Genomic DNA, 21,981 nt, shown 5'->3' on the forward strand with positions numbered 1-21,981 from the left:
TGAAATATTCCAACTATTTAATTTCAATTAAATAAATTCAAAATGAGCATTTAAAAATCAAGAAAATGTAACTGTGACAAGCTAAACCATAACCATACACTACTGAAATAGTCCAGCTCTTGCATTTCAACGAAAGCAATACAAATTGAAATGTGAAAAATCATGAAGTTATGTCTTTGACCAGGTAAACCACGACCGTCCGCTAGTGAACTAGGCAAGGTCTTGCATTTCAAGGAAAGAAATTCTAAATGAACTTTGAAAAATCATGAAAATGTAACTGTGACAAGGTAAACCACAACCAAACACTACTGAAATAGTCCAACTCTTGCAATTCAACGAAAGAAATTCAAAATGAACTTTGAAAAAACAGGAAAATGTAACTGTGACAATGTAAACAAAAACAAAACACAACTGAAATATAACAAATCTTGCATTTCAACGAAAGAAATTATAAATGAACTTTTAAAAATCAATAAAATGTAACTGTGACAAGGTAAACAATAACAAAACACTACTGAAATATTCCAACTCTTGCATTTCAACGAAATAAATTCAATTGAACTTTGAAAAATCAAGAAAATGTAACTGTGACAAGGTAAACCAGAAGCAAACACTACTGAAATATTTCAACTCTTGCTTTTCAAAGAAATAAATTCAAAATGAGCTTTGAAAAATCATGAAAATGTAACTGTGACGAGGTAAACCACAACCAAACACTACTGAAATAGTCCAACTATTGCATTTCAATGAAATAAATTCAAAATTAAGTTTTAGAAATAAATAAAATGTAACTGTGGCAAGGTATACCACGACAAAACACTTCTTAAATATTCCACCTCTTGCATTTCAAGTAAATAAATTCAAATGAACTTTGGAAAATCAAGAAAATTTAACTGTGACAAGGTAAACCACAAGCAAAAGCTACTTAAATAGAACAACTAGTGAATTTAAAATAAAGAAATTCAAAATGAACATTTTAAAATAAATATACTTGATATGTTTCAAGGTAAAACAACACAAACCAATAATTCAAGAGTCCAGCTCTATAATTACATCGAAAAGACTTAAAAATGTAAAAGTAAATAAACTTTAAATTTCAATTTTACTATGTAAAACCCCAAAGACCACTCAAGTACAAGAAAAAATTGACTTTAAAAGAACGTCATTCAAATGAACAATGAAAAAAAAAGAAAATGTAAATTTTAAATTACAATAATCAACCACAACCAACAGAAATGTTCCAAATCTTTCTTATCCACTATCGACATTCACAATGAACTTTGAACAATCAAGAAAATGTAACTGTGACAAGGTAAACCACAACCAAACACTACTGAAATATTCCAACTCTTGCATTTCAACTAAAGAAATTAAAATGAACTTTGAAAAATCAAGAAAATGTAACTGTGACAAGGTAAACCATAAGCAAACACTACTGAAATATTCCAACTCTTGCTTTTCAACGAAAGAAATTCAAAAATGAACTTTGAAAAATCAAGAAAATGTAAATTTGACAAGGTAAACCACAACAAAACACTACTGAAATATTCCAAGTATTGCATTTCAACGAAATAAATTCAAAATGAACTTTGAAAAATCAAGAAAATGTAACTTTGACAAGGTAAACCACAACCAAACACTACTGAAATATTCCAACTCTTGCATTTCAACGAAAGAAATTGAAAATGAACTTTGAAAAATCAGGAAAATGTAACTGTGACAATGTAAGCCACAACCAAACGCTACTGAAATATTCCAACTCTTGCATTTCAATGAAAGAAATTCAAAATGAACTTTGAAAAATCAAGAAAATGTAACTGTGACAAGGTAAACCACGACCATACACTACTGAAATATTCCAGCTCTTGCATTTCAACGAAAGAAATTCAAAATGAACTTTGAAAAATCAAGAAAATGTAACTTTGACAAGGTAAACCAAGACCAAACACTACTGAAATATTCCAAGTCTTGCTTTTCAAGGAAAGAAATTCAAAATGAACTTTGAAAAATCATGAAAATGTAACTGTGACAAGGTAAACCAAAACCAAACACTACTGAAATATTCCAACTCTTGCAATTCAACGAAAGAAATTCAAAATGAACTTTGAAAAATCAGGAAAATGTAACTGTGACAAGGTAAACAATAACCAAACACAACTGAAATATTAAAACTAGTTAATTTAAAAGAAAGAAATTCTAAATGAACTTTTAAAAATCAAGAAAATGTAACTGTGACAAGGTAAACCATAACCAAACACTACTTAAATATTCCAACTCTTGCATTTCAACGAAAGAAATTCAATTGAACTTTGAAAAATCAAGAAAATGTAACTGTGACAAGGTAAACCACAACCAAACACTACTGAAATATTCCAACTCTTGCATTTCAAAGAAAGAAATTCAAAATGGGCTTTGAAAAATCAACAAAATGTAACTGTGACAATGTAAACCACGGACAAAAACTACTGAAATAGTCCAACTCGTGCATTTCAATGAAAGAAATTCAAAATGAGCTTTTAAAAATCAAGAAAATGTAACTGTGGCATTTTAAACCATAACCAAACACTACTGACATATTCCACATCTTAAATTTCAAAGAAAGAAATTCAAAAGTACTTTGAAAAATAAATAAAATTTAACAGTGCCAAGGTAAAACACATCCAAACACTACAGAAATATTCCAACTATTGCATTTCAACGAAAGAAATTCAAAATGAAATTTGAAAAATCAAGAAAATGTAACTGTGACAAGGTAAAACACAACCAAACACTATTGAAATATTCCAACTCTTGCATTTAAACAAAAGAAATTAAAAATGAACTTTTAAAAATCCAGAAAATGTAACTGTGACAAGTTAAACCACAACCGAACGCTACTGAAATATTCCAACTCTTGCATTTCAACAAAAGAAATTCAAAATGATCTTTGAAAAATCAAGAAAATATACCTGTGACAAGGTAAACCACTACCAAACACTACTGAAATATTCCAACTCTTGCATTTCAACGAAAGAAATTCAAATGAACTTTTAAAAATCAAGAAAATGTACCTGTGACAAGGTAAACCACAACCAAACACTGCTGAAATATTCCCACTATTTAAATTAAAATAAAGAAATTCAAAATTAAATTTTAAAAATTAATATAATGTAACTTTGACAAGGTAAACCACGACCAAACACTACTGAAATATTCCAGCTCTTGAATTTCAACGAAAGAAATTCAAAATGAACTTTAATAAATCAAGAAATGTAACTGTGACAAGGTAAACCACGACCGAACGCTACTGAAATATTCCAACTCTTGCTTTTCAAGGAAAGAAATTCTAAATGAACTTTGAAAAATCATGAAAATGTAACTGTGACAAGGTAAACCAAAACCAAACACTACTGAAATAGTCCAACTCTTGCACTTCAACGAAAGAAATTCAAAATGAACTTTGAAAAATCATGAAAATGTAACTGTGACAATGTAAACAAAAACAAAACACAACTGAAATATAACAAATATATCAATTCAAAGAAAGAAATTCTAAATGAACTTTGAAAAATCATGAAAATGTAACTGTGACAAGGTAAACAAAAACCAAACACTACTTAAATATTCCAACTCTTGCATTTCAACTAAAGAAATTCAATTGAACTTTGAAAAATCAAGAAAATGTAACTGTGACAAGGTAAACCACAACCAAACACTACTGAAATAGTCCAACTCTTGCATTTCAAAGAAAGAAATTCAAAATGAGCTTTGAATAATCATGAAAATTTAACTGTGACAAGGTAAACCACAACCAAACACTACTGAAATATTCCAACTCTTGCATTTCAACGAAAGAAATTCAAAATGAACTTTTAAAAATCAAGAAAATTTAACTGTGACAGATAAACCACAACCAAACACTTCTGAAATATTCCAACTCTTGCATTTCAATGAAAGAAATTCAAATGAACTTTGAAAAATCAAGAAAATGTAACTGTGACAAGGTAAACCACAGCCAAACACTACCGAAATATTCCAACTCTTGCTTTTCAACGAAAGAAATTCAAAATGAACTTTGAAAAATCAAGAAAATGTAAGTGTGACAAGGTAAACCACAACCAAACACTACTGAAATATTCCAACTCTTGCATTTCAACAAAAGAAATTCAAAATGAACTTTGAAAAATCAAGAAAATGTAACTGTGACAAGTTAAACCACAACCAAACTCTACTGAAATATTCCAACTCTTTCATTTCAACAAAAGAAATTCAAAATGATCTTTGAAAAATCAAGAAAATGTAACTGTGACAAGGTAAACCACAACCAAACACTACTGAAATATTCCAACTCTTGCATTTCAACGAAAGAAATTCAAATTAACCTTGAAAAATAAAGAAAATGTAACTGTGACAAGGTAAAACACAACCAAACACTGCTGAAATATTCCAACTCTTGCATTTCAACGAAAGAAATTCAAAATGAACTTTGAAAAATCAAGAAAATGTAACTGTGACAAGTTAAACCACAACAAAACACTACTTAAATATAAAATAACGTTAATTTAATATAATTGAATAAAATTTTATAATTTAAATAAAAATATCTTTTAAATTTTACAATGTAATCAAAAAAAAAACACTACTGAAATATTAAAACTCTTGCATTTCAACGAAAGAAATTCAAAATTAACTTTGAAAAATCAAGAAAATGTAACTGTGACAAGGTAAACCACAACCAAACACTACTGAAATATTCCAACTCTTGCAATTCAACGAAAGAAATTCAAAATTACCTTTGAAAAATCATGAAAATGTAACTGTGACAAGGTAAATCATAACCAAACACCACTGAAATATTCCAACTCTTGCATTTCAACGAAAGAAATTCAAAATGAACTTTGAAAAATCAGGAAAATGTAACTGTGACAAGGTAAACCATAACCAAACACTACTGAAATATTCCAACTCTTGCATTTCAATGAAAGAAATTCGAAATGAGCTTTGAAAAATCAAGAAAATTCAACGAAAGAAATTCAAAATGAACTTTGAAAAATCATGAAAATGTAACTTTGACAAGGTAAACCACAACCACACACTACTTAAATAGTCCAACTCGGGCACTTCAACTAAATAAATTCAAACTGAGCTTTGAAAAATCAGGAAAATGTAACTTTGACAAGGTAAACCCCAACCAAACACTACTGAAATAGTCCAACTCTTGCATTTAAACGAAAGAAATTCAAAATGAACTTTGAAAAATCATGAAAATGTAACTGTGACAAGGTAAACCACAAGCAAACACTACTGAAATATTCCAACTCTTGCATTTCAACGAAAGAAATTCAAAATGAAATTTGAAAACAAAATAAAATGTAAATGTGAAAAGGTAAACCACTACCAAACACTACTGAAATATTCCAACTCTTGCATTTCAACGAAAGAAATTCAAAATGAACTTTGAAAAATCATGAAAATTTAACTGTGACAAGGTAAACCACAACAAAACACTACTTAAATATTCCGACTCTTGCATTACAATGAAAGAAATTCAAATTAACTTTGAAAAATCAAGAAAATGTAACTGTGACAAGGTAAACCACATCCAAACACTACTGAAATATTCCAACTATTGCATTTCAACAAATGAAATTCAAAATGAACTTTGAAAAATCAAGAAAATGTAACTGTGACAAGGTAAACCACAACCGAACGCTGCTGAAATATTCCAACTCTTGCATTTCAACAAAAGAAATTCAAATGAACTTTGAAAAATCAAGAAAATGTAACTGTGACAAGGTAAACCACAACCAAACACTACTGAAATATTCCAACTATTACATTTCAACGAAAGAAATTCAAAATGAACTTTGAAAAATCAAGAAAATTTAACTGTGACAAGGTAAACCACAACCAAACACTACTGAAATAGTCCCACTCTTTCATTTCAAAAAAGTTAATTCAAAATGAGCTTTGAAAAATCAAGAAAATGTAACTGTGACAAGGTAAACCACAACCAAACACTACTGAAATATTCCAACTCTTGCATTTCAACAAAGGAAATTCAAAATGATCTTTGAAAAATCAAGAAAATGTAACTGTGACATGTTAAACCACAACAGAACGATAATTAAATATTAAAACTCTTGCATTTCAAAAAAAGAAATTCAAAATGAACTTTGAAAAATCAAGAAAATGTAACTTTGACAAGGTAAACAATAACAAATAACTACTGAAATATTCCAACTCTTGCATTTCAACGAAAGAAATTCAAAATGAACTTTGAAAAATCAAGAAAATTTAACTGTGACAAGGTAAACCACAGCCAAACACTACTGAAATATTCCAACTCTTGCATTTCAATGAACGAAATTCAGAATGAACTTTGAAAAATCAAGAAATTGTAACTATGAGAAGGTAAGCCACAACCGAACATTACTGAAATATTCTAACTCTTGCATTTCAACGAAACAAATTCAGAATGAACTTTGAAAAATCATGAAAATATAACTGTGACAAGGTAAACCACAACCAAACACTACTGGGATGGGTTTGGGGGTCCAGTGTTGGCTTTTGGGGGTCTGGGTGGGCCTTTGGGGCGCTGGGGGACCGGTGGAGGGCCTTTGGGGCACCGGTGGCCCTTTGGGAGCCCGGGGGACCTTTGAGAACCATGGGAGGGCATTTGGGGCAGTTGGGGGCCGGTGGATGGCCTTTGGGACCCCGTTGGTCCTTTGGGAGCTCGATTGGGCCTTTGGGGGGCCCGGGGATGGCCTTTGGGGTCTGGGTGGGCCTTTGGGGGCGCCGGTGGCCCTTTGGGAGCTTGGGGGGCCTTTGAGGGTCCGGGGGGACAGTTGGGGGCCTGGGGGCATTTGGGGACCGGTGGAGGGCCTTTGGGAGCTTGGGGGGCTTTTGAGGACCGGGACTTCCTTCGGGGTTGGGGTAGGAGGATTGGAACCCTTTGGGGTTGGGTTAGAGGACCTCACAACACTGTTCAAATGAAACTTGTGTATTATAACGACCACAGAGTTTCACCATTAAATTCTCTTCTAAAATCTTTCCTAAAATCATCTTTTAAAATGTCTCTAACCGTTTCGCCGAAATAGTTCCATAACCTGTCTAAAACGGTTTCGCCCAAATAATCCCTAAACGTAAATTCAGCGTGTTCCTTTGTTATTGGCATCTCTGCGCTAACGCATTTCAAATTAATATGAAACCTTTTCGCGCGCTAAAACAATTCATCGCTAAGATGCTTCTTGCCTAATTGTTTCCATGGCCTTTGGTTATTAATATCCTTTGGAGTTCGACCAAAAGAGTTGTTTCCGAGTCAAAGACATTAATGACTTAGATCTATTCCTGGAGAATCGTTTCTAGGCAAAAATTTTTAAAGTCTGATAGATGATGTCATTGATTGATTGATCTGTCAAGAAAGGGAAATTAATTTGTTGTTTCTAAGGGGAATTATTGATTCACGATAGGTGAATTGAGGTCGACAGCACAGGTGTTCCAAATTCCGAGTTTTTGTTGTTGTACGCTCTCAGCGAATGTCAAGGTCGTTGTTGTTGTTGTGAAATTTAGGTCATTGACCCCATTACGTAATCTTTCTCCCTATGGACTCTATGACCATATTAGGACCCCCGTCAGCATTAAAAATGCTGTACGAACCACGTGGTTCGTACGGGACTCAATAAGGCATCTCTACTGAACAATCACTTTTTGCATGGGTGAATACAAAACCGACGCAACAAAACAGGAATAGAAACAAAAAAAGAAGATTCTTAAATGGCCCGATAAAAATACAAGAATAATATCGAAAGCTCTCAACAGTCTTGTACCCATCCTAAAGCCAATAAATTTTACTACATGGTTTTAACTCTCTATAAAACTTCAGAAAGCTTAGTTTTCAAAGCTTTCAAAGCTTAGTTTTTCAGAATTCTACACATACAGGAAAATATCCCGAGCCAGTTTGTTTGGATCAGTTTTTCAAAAATATGTTGCGCGACACTAATTTTTTTTTTCATTTTAAGATTTAATGTCGCTCTTTACTTTCACCGGAAACACTTTGTTTTTCAAATTAATTTTTCTTTAGAATGTTTAGTGGGCGGTATGCCGGTAACCCTTCTCCATTTTATGGTAACTTATGTTACCAAAAACATGCTTTCGTCCAATCTCAATGGTTGTCACTGAACCATTTGAACCAGGCATTTACGCAGGAATTTCTTTCGGGGGAGGAGGGCAGTAGCAAAAACACTTTTTATTTGATAATTTGAATAGGAAATGCTCAGAAACTTGAAAAAATATAGAATTTCTGGGAGTCCAAACCCCGATTCTCCAACCTCCCCGCGTTTTTGAAATTGGCTATGAAAGCTGTTAAAATCTTTGATTTAAGTTTATTTGACTTGCAAAATTTTAAAAGCTTGTTTTTTTTCAAAGGTAGTTGCAGAATATCATTATGCAAAACACTTAAATTCCCCCTTGCTAGGAAATAGAAAAATTGGAAATGTTAAACTAACTTAGTGCCTGGCTTCTTAATTAAAAACATAAAATGGTGGTCTTAATTTTCTGATCGGAGGCCATATGGGTCCAGGAGGTGTGTGCGGGGTCCCAAAGGGTGTTTAAGTGAAATCCAGCAGCCTTTAGTTTTAAACGGACGCGAAGTCTTAAAATTTCTTTGAGCAATGTCTCAGGTTTCTACTATGATTTGTTCTTTATGACGAGGGTAAGGTGAAGGGGGGGGGATAAAGGAGAGACTCACTCTTTACACTCTTTACAACATCTGTTCTATTACTTTGACGGTGAAACAGGAAGCTGTATCTATAAAAAGAAAACTCAGTTTTCCAGATGAAACCTAACCACAGCTCTTTTATCTCCCTCAACTTCGTCTCAGGCCAAAGATTGTGAAATAGCTGTAATGTCATGGTTGGCGCATATTACTAAAATTTTAATCTGGTGCCTTGGGGTGCCTAAAAGTGCCTTTTGGGACCCTCCGATTAGTTTTCACTCAAAAATGTATTACATCTTACAGTTCTTAGAATAAGAATTTTTCAAACTGTCTGTGATCATCCATTCTATATGATGAGTCTGGTGAAAAATAATATAACGGAAACAATATTACTCTTTACTAAGATGACATTACTAGAGAGAATATGGAAGAAAAAGTGGATTTGAAGCAGAAAACCAAACCAGCGTTGAAATGAAATATAAAAATACGCAGTTCACTTACCTCCTTTAACTTCATCCGAATCCAAAGGTTGTTTAAGAGCTGTAATATCGCGGAATGTACATAAAAATAGAACAACAATGTCTCGTTCGTTTTTTATCGGCGCTATCTGAAGCAGAAGCCATAACGGTGTTTCTAAATGAGAAATAACTTGCATTACTTTTGTGTCATGACTTGTTTGTTTTTGAAAGTGCATTATTTATTTTTGAGAGGTCCTGAAAGTGCATTCATTCAGTATTTTTCCTTTTTGCGGTTATTTAAAGGCTGAGAGACAAAATTTATTTAAATACCAAAGAAAATAACAACACCAGCTCCATAGTCACCCCGAGAAGCAGAAAAATTGTTCGAAAGGATGGGAGGGACAAAATTCAGTAATATCCACCACCTAAGCCAATCCGATAAAATTTTATTATAACAGTTCGCCGATAGTACATCCCTATTTACCAAAGCCTTTTGATTGGTTCATATTTGATTCGCTTAGAAAACTATTTTAGTAATAGGTACAGTATACAATTGCGAGTAATATGTGAGAGAATTAGTCCCCCATCTTGAGCAACAAGTAAAATCACTTTTTCACACCGAATGCAGTGATGTGTGTCCAATTTTCTTTCTTGTGTTTTTTTCTGTCACCACTAGTAGGACGCTGGAACATCATAGAGAGATTTTTAGGGATCATATAAAAGCAAATTGCTGCATCTAGTGCATTAAGCCATTGGTACATATAAAGGCCTATCTAATTCCTTTGAAACAAAACCTGGGTCATCTCTATTAGTAGGCAATATGTAATGGACAGGGTGGAGTTCCATTTACAGATTATAGAAAACATGAAGTTATACCTATAATGTTTACATTTGCTTTCTCTGCGAATCTTAATTTTGATAGCAAAATTAAGCTATATTTTGTTTTGCTAAAAACAGATTTGTTTTTGACAAATAAATAAAATTTGTTAGACAAATAAATAATGTTTTATATTTATAAATATAACCTAGAAAATAATTTCTGTGTCATCTTTAAAAGTACCCATAAGACTTTCTAGCCGTAAAGGAATTCTTTTCAATTTTATATCGACTAAGAAATTGGAGCAAGTTATTTCACGTTTTCCTTATAATATGAAAATCACATTCAAATTTCTTTTTCCAGGGACCCTGCTTTCAGCATAGGAAATTGATTATTTTTTAATTAAAATAGTCTGTTTTTCTTTGTCTCAAGAGCTGATGGCATAATATTCTTGTCGAAATTATGTTTAGTCAAGCGGAGACATTTCTAACCAAGTGGAAAACAAATGCAATTCAGAAAATGAACAAAAATTCTCAATGACGATTTGAACCTGGTAACAGCGCTTTAAGGTTTACAAAACTAAATTCAAACGAGCTCTTGAACTCGAACGAAAAAAATTCAGCAGGTCAGATGAAACCTGAATTCAAACTGTGTAAAAAAGACTAAAGGTAAGAGCTCAGAGGATACGAATAACTTCCACGTTACTAATGTTGCATCCGCAAAGCATCAAAAGTTTCATATTCTGAAGGGGGCATTCATGCAAATTCAAAAACAGCAAAAATATTGTGGCCCTGAAGCTTACAAATAACATTTTAAAGTTAGATGTTTTCACATTCAATGCTGGACTAGCTAAATACAATTCGACATAGGTTTGGCTTTTGCGGTTTCAGATCCCAACGTTCGTCAAGGTCACACATGTGAAAGCTCCGTTTTTTTGTTATATAACACTCACTAATGATCAATCTCTTGTGGTAAAGGGCCGCATGTAATGAGTGATCCGTGCCAGTAATAACAGAAAATCCAAAAATTATTTTTAAAATTTCAAAAGACTGGGTTTTTAGCGACTTTTCCCAAATAGACTCAGTAAGAGCGGTTTGAAAAAATCGACTATGTCAAGTCAATAGTCAAAGAGTAGTCAACAGTTGCCACTACAGAGGGTAGAACACTTGAAATTGAAAGCAGTTCAACTGAGGTTCAAGGTTAAAACGCACTCTACATGTTCATCTATCCCCAAGGTACATTCATTTATCTTCAGTACCTATACCCAAGTAAAATCCATACCAGACTATGAATATTTAAGAATTGGCACTTACTGTTTTTCTTATACAGCAAGATTTCGAATTGCTCTTGTTCTTGGTTATCTAAAGAGTAATCGAGCTTTGCTATGGTGTCCTTTTCAGTATATTCACCATACATAAACTGACAGCGACAAGATTTCTGCATCACCTACAAGAGAAAAGAAACAGTTTAATGAATTGTCACTGTTGTCAGAAGGGGTTAATTTGTCTCTTTTCTGTGCAAAAAAGTTGCTTTTTTGAAGCGGCTACTAATTGAATTTTTGCATTGATACATTTTTAACGATAATTATACTTACACCTTAAGCGTATTTTTGCATTTTGGGCAGCGGTATCTTGTACTAGTGCATCTTTTAACCGTATACCTATAAAATATTGAAATCTTAGCGCCAAGAGTGGGGGCTAAGGGGATGGCAAGCAGTCCTTCTCATATATGAGTTAGTTTCTATTCGTTTTAGGTCATAGCATCGGTCTTTACTTTTATTTGAAAAAAAACCTTTTAAAAACTTTCAATTTGGTCTCTATCAACATAATAGTTAGATTTATCCAAACAAATGAAGGGAGCTGCCGAACCCCGCAATTATCTAAACTTCTATGTTCCAATGCTACGAAAACGATAATTACCATGAAAAATTGTACCCCATAAAATTTCACATTATCGACTGTAATTCTTCAGGTCAAAGATTCTTAATTTTGTAGTTGGGTTAGAAGGGGAGGTCTTCAGATAATTCTTGCTCATAAGGGATATCTTCTAACCGTTCTATCTCTGGGCTGTGTTTATATTTCACTAAAGTAAAAGGGAAGCTATTAGTTCTTCAGCATCTTTAGAAGGTGCCTACTCCAAAAATATTCATACAAATGAAAGGAGGTTGAGGCTCAATTCCCTTCCATATTGGTCGTAAGGGCCCTTCATGAACAGTCTAAAAACGTTTGCCTAAAATTACACTTTTTGAGGCTGAGGACTAAAATTTTTTTAACTAACATTCCACCATGCGGAATTGTGGGCGCTGGAACTCAGAGGCTATATAAATAGCTTTGTGGTGCATCGAAATTGAAAATCTCTGAATTTTTGCTCCCCACTAGGCTCTTCACTAATAGCTTGTGTAAACTAAAACTAAATTGCCGTGAGTATTATTGAGTGAGCTGTCACCCAAGGGAAGTGAGAGCCACCAAGAGACACCTGAAGTGGAATTTTTTCCAGTTACTATACAAACAACCAATAATAACCGATCATTTTCCACGGACTACAGACATACCTAGGGTTAAATGGGTCGCCATGTGACATTTTGCACTCAGAAATTTTAGACGCTTTGTAAAAAGCTTTCTAGTACGTCAAGATAAATTGAAAATTTCTGAATTTTTGCTTGATAGCATTTTTGTCAGGACCCAGCAAAAAAAAAAAATGCAAAAATGGGCACTTAGCTATGGCATAATATCTTTTGTTTCTGCAAACGAGCACTAGGATATCGAAATTTCGTTTGAACAATCCCTCTGTTGATACTTTGTGCCTATTGGTCACATCGCCGCTGGTGGAAAAAAAAAACGAATTCAAATGCAAAAATAAATGAAGAGACACCAGTTACCACACTTCTCGGTAAACATATATTTTTGGGGGAGAGGATAGAGGCTTAACCTTTCTGGTCTGTGGTTTTCCAACACGATAATTTGATAGCACAATATTTATCAGCATCGTCCCTTTTTTATGAATGGTTAATTTGACAGAAAAACATGACAAGTCTGATGGTGCAATTTTCGTCAAGACTGCGTAATTTTCCGGAGTGCTTAATTTTCCGGAGTGCGTAATTTTCCGGAGTGCTTTCCTCCTTTTCTAAAACTATGCAAACATCCTTTTTTCCAAGAAATTTCTGTGTGTAAAATTAAACTTACTGAAGTCTGCATAATAGAATTAGCATTAAAAGAACATTTTTAAAGTGTAAAATTGTATTAAGGTTATTCTTTTTTAAAGTTTCTATTGACAAAGGTCACTCCAATCTTAATGTTCATTACCATGAATAGTCTGTTATAGTTTCAACAAAAACTTTTTATAAGTATTGTTCTTTTTTGTTTGGAAAATCGTTTATCTGTACATATGTGACAATCAATTAAAACACTGTTTTGAATCTGTTTGAATCAGTTTCAACTCAGTGTATATATGAGGACGAGAAGTATTCGCGGTAGTGAACAGTAAAGGTAGAACAAACCTCTTCAATAGTAGGCGAAACTGAAAGAAGCGGAAATTTAAAAGCTATCACAGGCAGCGTAATAGCGCTGCCAAAGTAAAAAGCGATAAGGGCACAACATATTATCTTTGTTTTCTTTCTTTCTATTTTAGACCAGAACACTTTGTATTAAAGGAGGTATCGTAGAAACTTCGAAAAGTGCTCATTCTATTGGAAATTGAAATGGCTAGTGCCCTTTTTAATAGTCGAAAGTAATAAGAGGGTAACCAACCCCCTCCCACGCCCATCATTACCTCAAACACATCGAATCAAAATGTTGAATTAGCCATTTTGTTCGGCGTAGATGAAAGGTCCGGAAATTATGTACCCCCCCAGGGCCCTAAGGGCAAGGGTTGCAAGTTATGTCCTGGGGGTATATAATTTTTTTTATAGAAAGCGTGGTCGTATAAACTTCTGAATGGGGTCATTGGATTGGTAATCAGACGTTCTAGTGCCCTTTTTAAGATGGGCCATTTGCTGTCGTAGATACTTCAAAAAAGCCTCATTTGATTGGAAATTAGAAGAGCTAGTGCCCTTTATAACAGTCAAAAGTGATCGGAGGGCAGCAAGACCTTCCCCACGCCCATCAATTCCCAAAAGACATCTAATCAAAATTTTTAGATAGCCATTTTGTTCAGCGTAGTTGAGAGCTCTGGAAATTATGTCTTTGAGGATGACAACCTCCTCCCCCACAGCCTTCAGCGCAAGGGTTTTAAATTATACCCTAGGGCATATAAGGTTATCACGGAAAGTTTGTTCGTACAAACTCCGGAGGGGGCTCAGCGGACGGAAATCAAATGTTCCAGTGCCTTTTTAAGTGTCAAAGTGATCGCGGACAGCCGCCCTTCCCCCTCCCCGCGTGTCGGTAGAAACTTTGAGATAGCCATTTGTTCAACATAGTCCAAGATCATATAATTAGCTCTTTGGGGCTGACATAATCTCCCAGAATCTGGGGTAAGGGTTGTAAGTTATGCCCAAGGGGCATATAAGACCGAAACATATATATGCCCAAAACACATTCAATTGAAATTTTGAGACAACCGTTATGTCTTCAATAGTTCAAAAATCATAAAAATGTCTTTAGGGTGGACACAATCCTCCCAGAGCTTAATGGAAAGGGTTGTAAGTTATGCCCCGGGGCATATAAGGTTTTTATAGAACGGATGGTCGCATAAACTTTGGATAGGATGAAGCTCATTGGATTGGAAGTCGTAAGTTTTAATGCCCTTTTTAAGAGTCAAAAGTGAATGGAGGGCAGTCAGCCCTCCCCCAAGCCTATTATTCCCCAAAAGACATCCGATCAAAATTGTAAGAGAGCTATTTTGTTCAGCATTGTTGAAAGGATTCAGCGTTGCGCAAAACTACCACAAACCACTATCAATAAGTAATTGAAAGTAAAAAAGAACAGAAAGCGCAAATTATGTTCTGGTCTTGAGAAGGCATGAGGGTTACAGGCACAAACTCATGTTAATTTTTGCTCGTTTTGTCTTTGACTCGGCTATTTATTGTAATTAATTAAAAAAGATTTTTCAACAAAATAAGTTTTTACAAGAAAGTAAAGAACTCCATTAAACCAAAATGAACACAAATAGAATCAAATAATCTACCAAGAATAAAACTACCACAAATCAGTATCAATAAATAAATGAAACCCAAAACAAACATGGATTAAAATAAATAAGAATCAAACTCAAAGCCAGAAGAAATTAATATCAGTAGGGTTCTAAACCCCAACCTTTCTGAAAGCAAAATACAATTTTTACTTTACTGAAAAATGAATTTACTGAAAAAATCTGCATTGTCAGTTTAATGTACTTATGCTGATATTTATTCCTTAAAATCTTAATTTATTTTTGATTCCTTAAAGTTAGAAAAGTGAAAACATTTACAATATTTTTTTCAGTAAAGTACAAATTATATTCTGGCTCTTAGAAAGCTTGGAGTTTAGAACCCTAATCATATTAATATCTGCTCGTTTTGAGTTTGACTCTTATTTTTTTAATTCCTGTTTGTTTTGGAATTAATTGATTTATTGATACTGATTTCTGGTAGCTGTATTCTTGGTAGATGATTTGATTCTATTTTTGTTCATTTTGGTTTAATAGAGTTCTTTACTTTCTTTTAAAACCTATTTTGTTGAAAAAGTTTTTTAAATTAATTTCTGTTCGTTTTATATTGACAGTGACTTTTTCAGGGAGAAAGACTGAGCCTCTTCTAAAGTTATCCAACCATCCCTTCTATAAAACCTTAAAAAACCATCGGCATAGCTTACAACCCTTGCCCCTAATCTCTGGGGATTGTTTCAACCCCAAGGGGCTTGTTATATGATATGTTTACAATTTTGAATAGAATAGCTATCTCAGAATTTCTATTAGAGACACATCGGGACAATACAACGTGTGTGTGTGCGGGGAAAGGGGGGGGGGGTAACTGCGCGCCAATCACTTTTACTCTTAAAAAGAACACTTGAGTGTCCGATTACCAGTCCAATGAGCCCCCTCCGAAGATTATATGACCAAGCTTTCTATGAAAACCTTACATGCCCCCAGGGCATAGCTTACAAACGTTGCCCTGAGGCCTGGGGGTTTTGTTATCCTCAAAGACATAATTTCCAGACTGTTCTGATACGCTGAACAAAATGGCTGTCTCTAAATTTTGATTGGAAGTATCTGGGGAAATTATGGGCGTGGGGGGGTGGTATTTTTCCTTTGATCACCTTCTACTAATATAAAAAGGCACTAGTCTTCTCAATTTCCAATCAAATGATCCTTTTTTGAAGCTTCTACGACAAAACTTTCTATAAAACCTTATATGCTCCAAGGGCATAACTTAAGACCCTTGTACTGAGGGTTATGGGGGGAGGATTGACATCCTCAAAGCCATAATTTCCAGACCTTCCAACTACGATGAACAAAATGGCCATATCTACATGTTAATCAGAAATGATTGGGGAAATGATGGGCGTGGGGGGAGGTTCTCCCTCCGAATACTTTCGATTATTAATAAGGGCAATAACCCTTTCAATTTCCAAACAAATAAGCCCTTTTTGAAATTTTACGTCAATGCTTTCTATAGAAACATACTCCCAGGACATAACTTACAACCTTAGCTCTGAGGGCTGTGGGGTGTTGTAATCTTCAAAGACCTAATTTCCAGACCTTTAAACTAAGTTCAACAAAATGGCTATCTCCAAATTTTGATTGGATTTGTTTGGAGAAATGGTGGGTGTGAGAGGGGGTTAGTTACTCTTCATTCACTTTCGACTATTAAAAAGTGAACTAGCCCTCTCAATTTCCAATTTGAATGGGCCCCTGTTGAAGTTTCTACGACAACGCTATCTATAAAAACCTTCTATGCGCCCAAGGCATAACTTACAACCTTTGCCCTTGGGACTCCGGGGAGTTTGCCATCCTGAAATACATAATTTTCAGAACTTTCAAATATGCTGAACAAAAGGGTTATATCAAAACTTTGATTGGATGTGTTCGGGGAAATGGTGGGTGTGCGACGGCGTTAGTTGCCTTCCAATCCTTTTCAACTATTAAAAAGGGCACTAGCCATTTTAATTTCCAATCGAATGAGACCTTTTTGAAATTTCTACGACAACGCTTTCTATAAAAACCTTATATGCCCCCAGGGCAAATATTACAACCCTTGCCCTGAATGCTAGAGGGGGGGGGTTGTCATCCTCAAAGACCTGATTTCCAAAACTTTCAACTACGTTGAACAAAATGACTATCTAAAAACTTTGATTGGATGTGTTTGGGGAAAAGATGGGCGTGAAATGGGGGATAGTTGCCCTCCAATCACTTTCGACTATTAAAAAGGGCACTAGCCCTATAAAAGGGTTCAATTACGTTGAACAAAATGGCTATCTGAAAATTTTGATTGGATGTGTTTGGGAGAAAGGTGAGCCTGAGAGGGGGTTAGTTGCCCTCCAATCACTTTCTACTATTAAAAAGGACACTAGCCCTTTGAATTTGCAATCAAATGAGCCCCTTTTCAAGTTTTCTACGACAAATTTTTCAGTAAAAACCTTATATGCCCCCAGGGCATAACTTACAACCTTACCCCTGAGGGCTCTGGGAGGACTCCTATCCTCAAAGACCTAATTTCCAGAACTTTCAACTACGTTGAAAAAATGGCTGTCTGAAAATTTTGATTGGATGTGTTTGGGAAAATGGTGGGTGTGAGAGGGGGGTAGTTACCATCCAATCACTTTAGACTATTAAAAAGGCACTAGCCCTTTGAATTTCCAATCAAATTCAAATTGAATTTCCCTTTTCAAGTTTCTACGACAAATTTTTCAGTAAAAACCTTATATGCCCCCAGGGCATAACTTACAACCTTACCCCTGAGGGCTCTGGGAGGCTGCCATCCTCAAAGACCTAATTTTCAGAACTTTCAACTACGTTGAAAAAATGGCTGTCTGAAAATTTTGATTGGATGTGTTTGGGAAAATGGTGGGTGTGAGAGGGGGGTAGTTACCATCCAATCACTTTAGACTATTAAAAAGGCACTAGCCCTATCAATTTCGAATTAAGTGAGCCCCTTTTGAAGTTTCTACGACAACGCTATCTATAATAACTTTATATGCTCCCAGGGCATAACTTACAACCTCTGCCCTGAAGGCTCTGAGGGGTTTGCCATCCTCAAATACATAATTTCCAGAACTTTCAACAACGTTGAACAAAATGGCTATCTCTAAGCTTTGATTGAATATGTTTGGGGAAGTGGTGGGCTTGAGAGAGGGGTTAGTTGCCCTTCAATCACTTTCGACTATTAAAAGCGCACTAGCTCTTTCAATTTTTAATCGAATGAGCCCTTTTTGAAGTATCTACAACATTGCTTTCTATAAAAAAAACCTTATATGCCCCCAAGGCCTTACAACCCCTGCCTCGAGGGTGTGGGGAGGGGGTGTTATCCTAAAAGACATAATTTCCAGAACTTTCAACTACGTTGAAGAAATGGCTATCTCAAAATTGCGATTTTATGTCTTCGGGGAAATGGTCAGCGTGAGAGAGCTGCCCTCCAATCATTTTCAACTATTAAAAATGGCACTAGCCATTCAATTTCCAATCGAATGAGCCTTTTTTGAAATTTCTACGACAACGTTTTCTATAGCAACCTTATATGCCCCCAGGGAACAACTTACAACCCTTGGCCTGAGGGCTGAGGGGGGGGGGCGGTTGTCATCCTTGAAGCCTAATTTTCACAACTTTCAACTACGTTGAAGAAAATGGCTATCTAAAAATTTTGATTGGAATGTTTGGGGAAAAAATGGGCGTGAGAGAGGGGTTAGTTGCCCCCCCCCCATCACTTTCGACTATTAAATAGGGCACCATCCCTTTGAATTTCCAATTGAATGAACCCTTTTTCAAGTTTCTACGACAAAGTTTTCTTTGAAGACTGTGGGGGGAGGGTCCTGCTCAAAGATATAATTTCCAGAATTATCAAATGCTTTGAAAAAAATGGCTATATCAAAATTTTGATTGAACGTGTTTGGGGAAAATGAGGGTGTGAGAGGGGGGTTAGTTGCCCTAGAATCACTTTCGACTATTAAAAAGTGCACTAGCCATTTTAATTTTCAATCGAATGATCCCTTTTTGAAGTTTCTACGACAACGCTTCCTATAAAAACCTTATACGCCCCCAGGGCATAACTTACAAACCTGGCCTTGAAGGCTTTTGGGGGGTTGTAATCTTCAAAGACCTAATTTCCAGAACTGTCGACTACGATCAACAAAATGGTTATCTCAAAATTTTGTTTGGATGTGGTTGGGGAAAAGGTGGGCGTGAGAGGGGGGTTAGTTGCCCTCCAATTACTTTCGACTATTAAAAAGGGCACTAGCCCTTTGAATTTCCATTCGAATGAGCCCTTTTTGAAGTTGTTACGACAAAACATTCTATAAAAACCTTATACACCCCAGGGTATAATTTCAAACCCTTGCCCTGAGGGCTGTGGGGGGCTTGTCATCTTCAAAGACTTAATTTCCAGAACTTTTACTGCGTTCAACAAAATGAACATCTCAAAATTTTGATTGGATGTGTTTGGGGAAAAGGTGGGCGTGAGAGGGGGGTTAGTTGCCCTCCAATCACTTTCGACTATTAAAAAGGGCACTAGCCCTTCAAATTTCCAATCGAATTAGCCCTTTTTAAGGTTTCTACGACAAAGCTTTCTATAAAAGCTTATATGCCCCCAGGGCATAACTTATAACCCTTGCCCTGAGGGCTCTGGGGGGAGTGTCCTCCTCAAAAACATCATTTCCATATGGAAATCAACTACGTTGAACAAAATGTATATCTCAAAATTTTGATTGGGTGTGTTTGGGGAAATGGTGTGCGTGGAAGGGGTGTTAGTTGCCTTCCAATCACTTTCGACTATTAAAAAGGGCACTAGCTATTCCAATTTCCAATCGGATGAGCCCTTTTCAAAGTTTCTACGATAACTCCTTCGATACGAAGTACCCTGTTCTAAAGGAAAAAAATAAATAATATATCTTGCCAAACTCGTTCTTTACTTAGGCAGCGCTATTGCGCCAGTGCTTCCATTTCTACTATATTTTAGAGTAGACTACTTTATTTTGAATGTTTCTCCTCTCTTTAGTACTGTATTTCTACTTAAAATTTTGATTTTCCACTTGTTTCCTTTCCGAGCCTATGAATTTTTGTTACGGAAATAGGAATTTTGGATACAACGGCGGGATTTCAGCAAAAGCAATTGACAAACGTTCTTGTTTTCATCGGACTTGGATAGACCCGTGAAATTTGAAACAAAATAACCAACGGGGAAGGACTGAAGGTTTGATTTTTGGAACTGGGTGGCATCAATCAAGACGCCAAGTGGAGAGCTAAAGTTCACTAGCGCTCTTCATGTCATTCGGTTTATTTATGGACTTCCCTGCTCAAATGTCGTTGTGGAAAGACTTTTCAGCGTTCTGAAAACAGTAAAAAATGAAAATAGGAATGTGCTCAAAAACGTATCTTTGACTGCGACGATTTCTGTAAAGTAAGGAATGAAGCGTAAAGGCCCCCTATGTTGGCCGAAAGTTTAAAGAAAAAATTAAGTCTGTGAAATCTGATGCGACTGCGTCCGAATGCGTCACTGTTTTAGGCATTGGGAAAGACAATGGGGATGGCGACGGGAACGGTGACTCAAGGTATTAATCTTAGCATTTGGTCTTTCCTCTTAAATCTTATTATTTGGTAATTCTCATTGAATTCTTCTGAATTCAAATTCAAGTGTGTCTATATTCGTCATTTCCTAGAAAACTGGGAGGCAGGTAGCAGTACAGTCTACAATAGTTACAATAGAACAATTCAAAAGATCAGAATGCAGGCGCTGTCCTTAAATCAAGCTTTAAGTGATTTATTTTTTCTACTATACTTTGCTACAAATTAACAACTAAATATAAAAAAGTCAAACAAAAATAATCCGTGGAAAAGCGACCGGTTGGATATCATTCATGCCAATCCTTCGTACCAATTCAAATAAAAACAAGGGTGTTGCAAAAGTAGTAATAGAGAAGGAAAAAATAATGGCAAAGACAGACAAATAAGTAAAATATATCCAAATGGTCCAGAGTATCAGATATGGACCCGGAATCTTCAAATCAAACCGAACTTAACTAGTCGATAAATACAAAGCATTGTTTTAAACGTCAAAAGAAGATTTTTTGGTACACGTTGCAAAATAAGTCGTCTTGAACAAATACTATTAAAAGTCAGCCTAATAAGTCTTAACTTGTAACTTGGCATGAAGTCAGAAAAAAGGGAAACTTTTAGGGATTTTCCACCAGCCTTTTAGGGATTGAAAAAATTTGAAGTGAAACACTAGTAATATAGCGTAAGAATAAATTTTGTTAGCATTCCTATCAAACAGTTCGTGGTAACGAACTGTAAGTAAGGAGCGACCCGGCTCAATGTTAACCGAAACTCTAGAAAATGGGTTTTTGATACCAATAGATATATCAAAAGAATCAGATTTCAATGCTGATTTCAAATATATAAATTTCATAAAGTTTAGTGCTACCCATCAAAAGTTACGCGCCTGAGAAAATTTGGATGATTTTCAAAAAAAGTGGGAAAGACACCCTAAAAGTTATAGAACCTTAATGAAAATCACACCATCATATTCAGCGTATCAGAGAACCCTACTGTAGAGGTTTCAAGCTCCTATCTACAAAAATGTGGAATTTTACATTTTTTGCCAGAAGAAAGATCACGGATGCGGGTTTATTTGTTTGTTTGTTTGTTTGTTTGTTTGTTTGTTTTTTGTTTTTTTTTCCCCAGGGGTGATCGTATCGACCCAGTGGTCCTAGAATATCGTAGGAGGGCTCATTGGAACGGAAATAAAAAGTTCTAGCGCCCTTTTTTAGTTACCAAAAAAATGGAGGGCAACTAGGCCCCCTCCTACGCTTATTTTTTTTCCCAAAGTCACCCGATCAAAATTTTGAGATAGTCATTTTGTTCAGCATGGTCGAAAATATGATAAATAT

General features: G+C 35.3%; 1 protein-coding gene across 1 annotated transcript in view; it reads right to left on the minus strand.

The window, feature by feature from the left end:
- eag (potassium voltage-gated channel protein ether a go-go) overlaps positions 1-21,981 on the minus strand; it is a 525,138-nt gene that overhangs the window by 318,912 nt on the left and 184,245 nt on the right. Inside the window, exons 4-5 of the mRNA XM_089092021.1 lie at positions 11,284-11,416; positions 9,197-9,328 (exon numbers count right to left, since the gene is read on the minus strand). Of these exons, the coding sequence (XP_088948147.1) occupies positions 9,197-9,328; positions 11,284-11,416 (265 nt within the window). The remainder of the gene's footprint in view (positions 1-9,196; positions 9,329-11,283; positions 11,417-21,981) is intronic.

This window comes from Artemia sp. Qi Xiang Cuo, chromosome 7, assembly GCF_049724085.1.
Source record: "Artemia sp. Qi Xiang Cuo chromosome 7, ASM4972408v1, whole genome shotgun sequence".
NCBI classification, from domain to species: Eukaryota; Metazoa; Arthropoda; class Branchiopoda; order Anostraca; family Artemiidae; genus Artemia; species Artemia sp. Qi Xiang Cuo.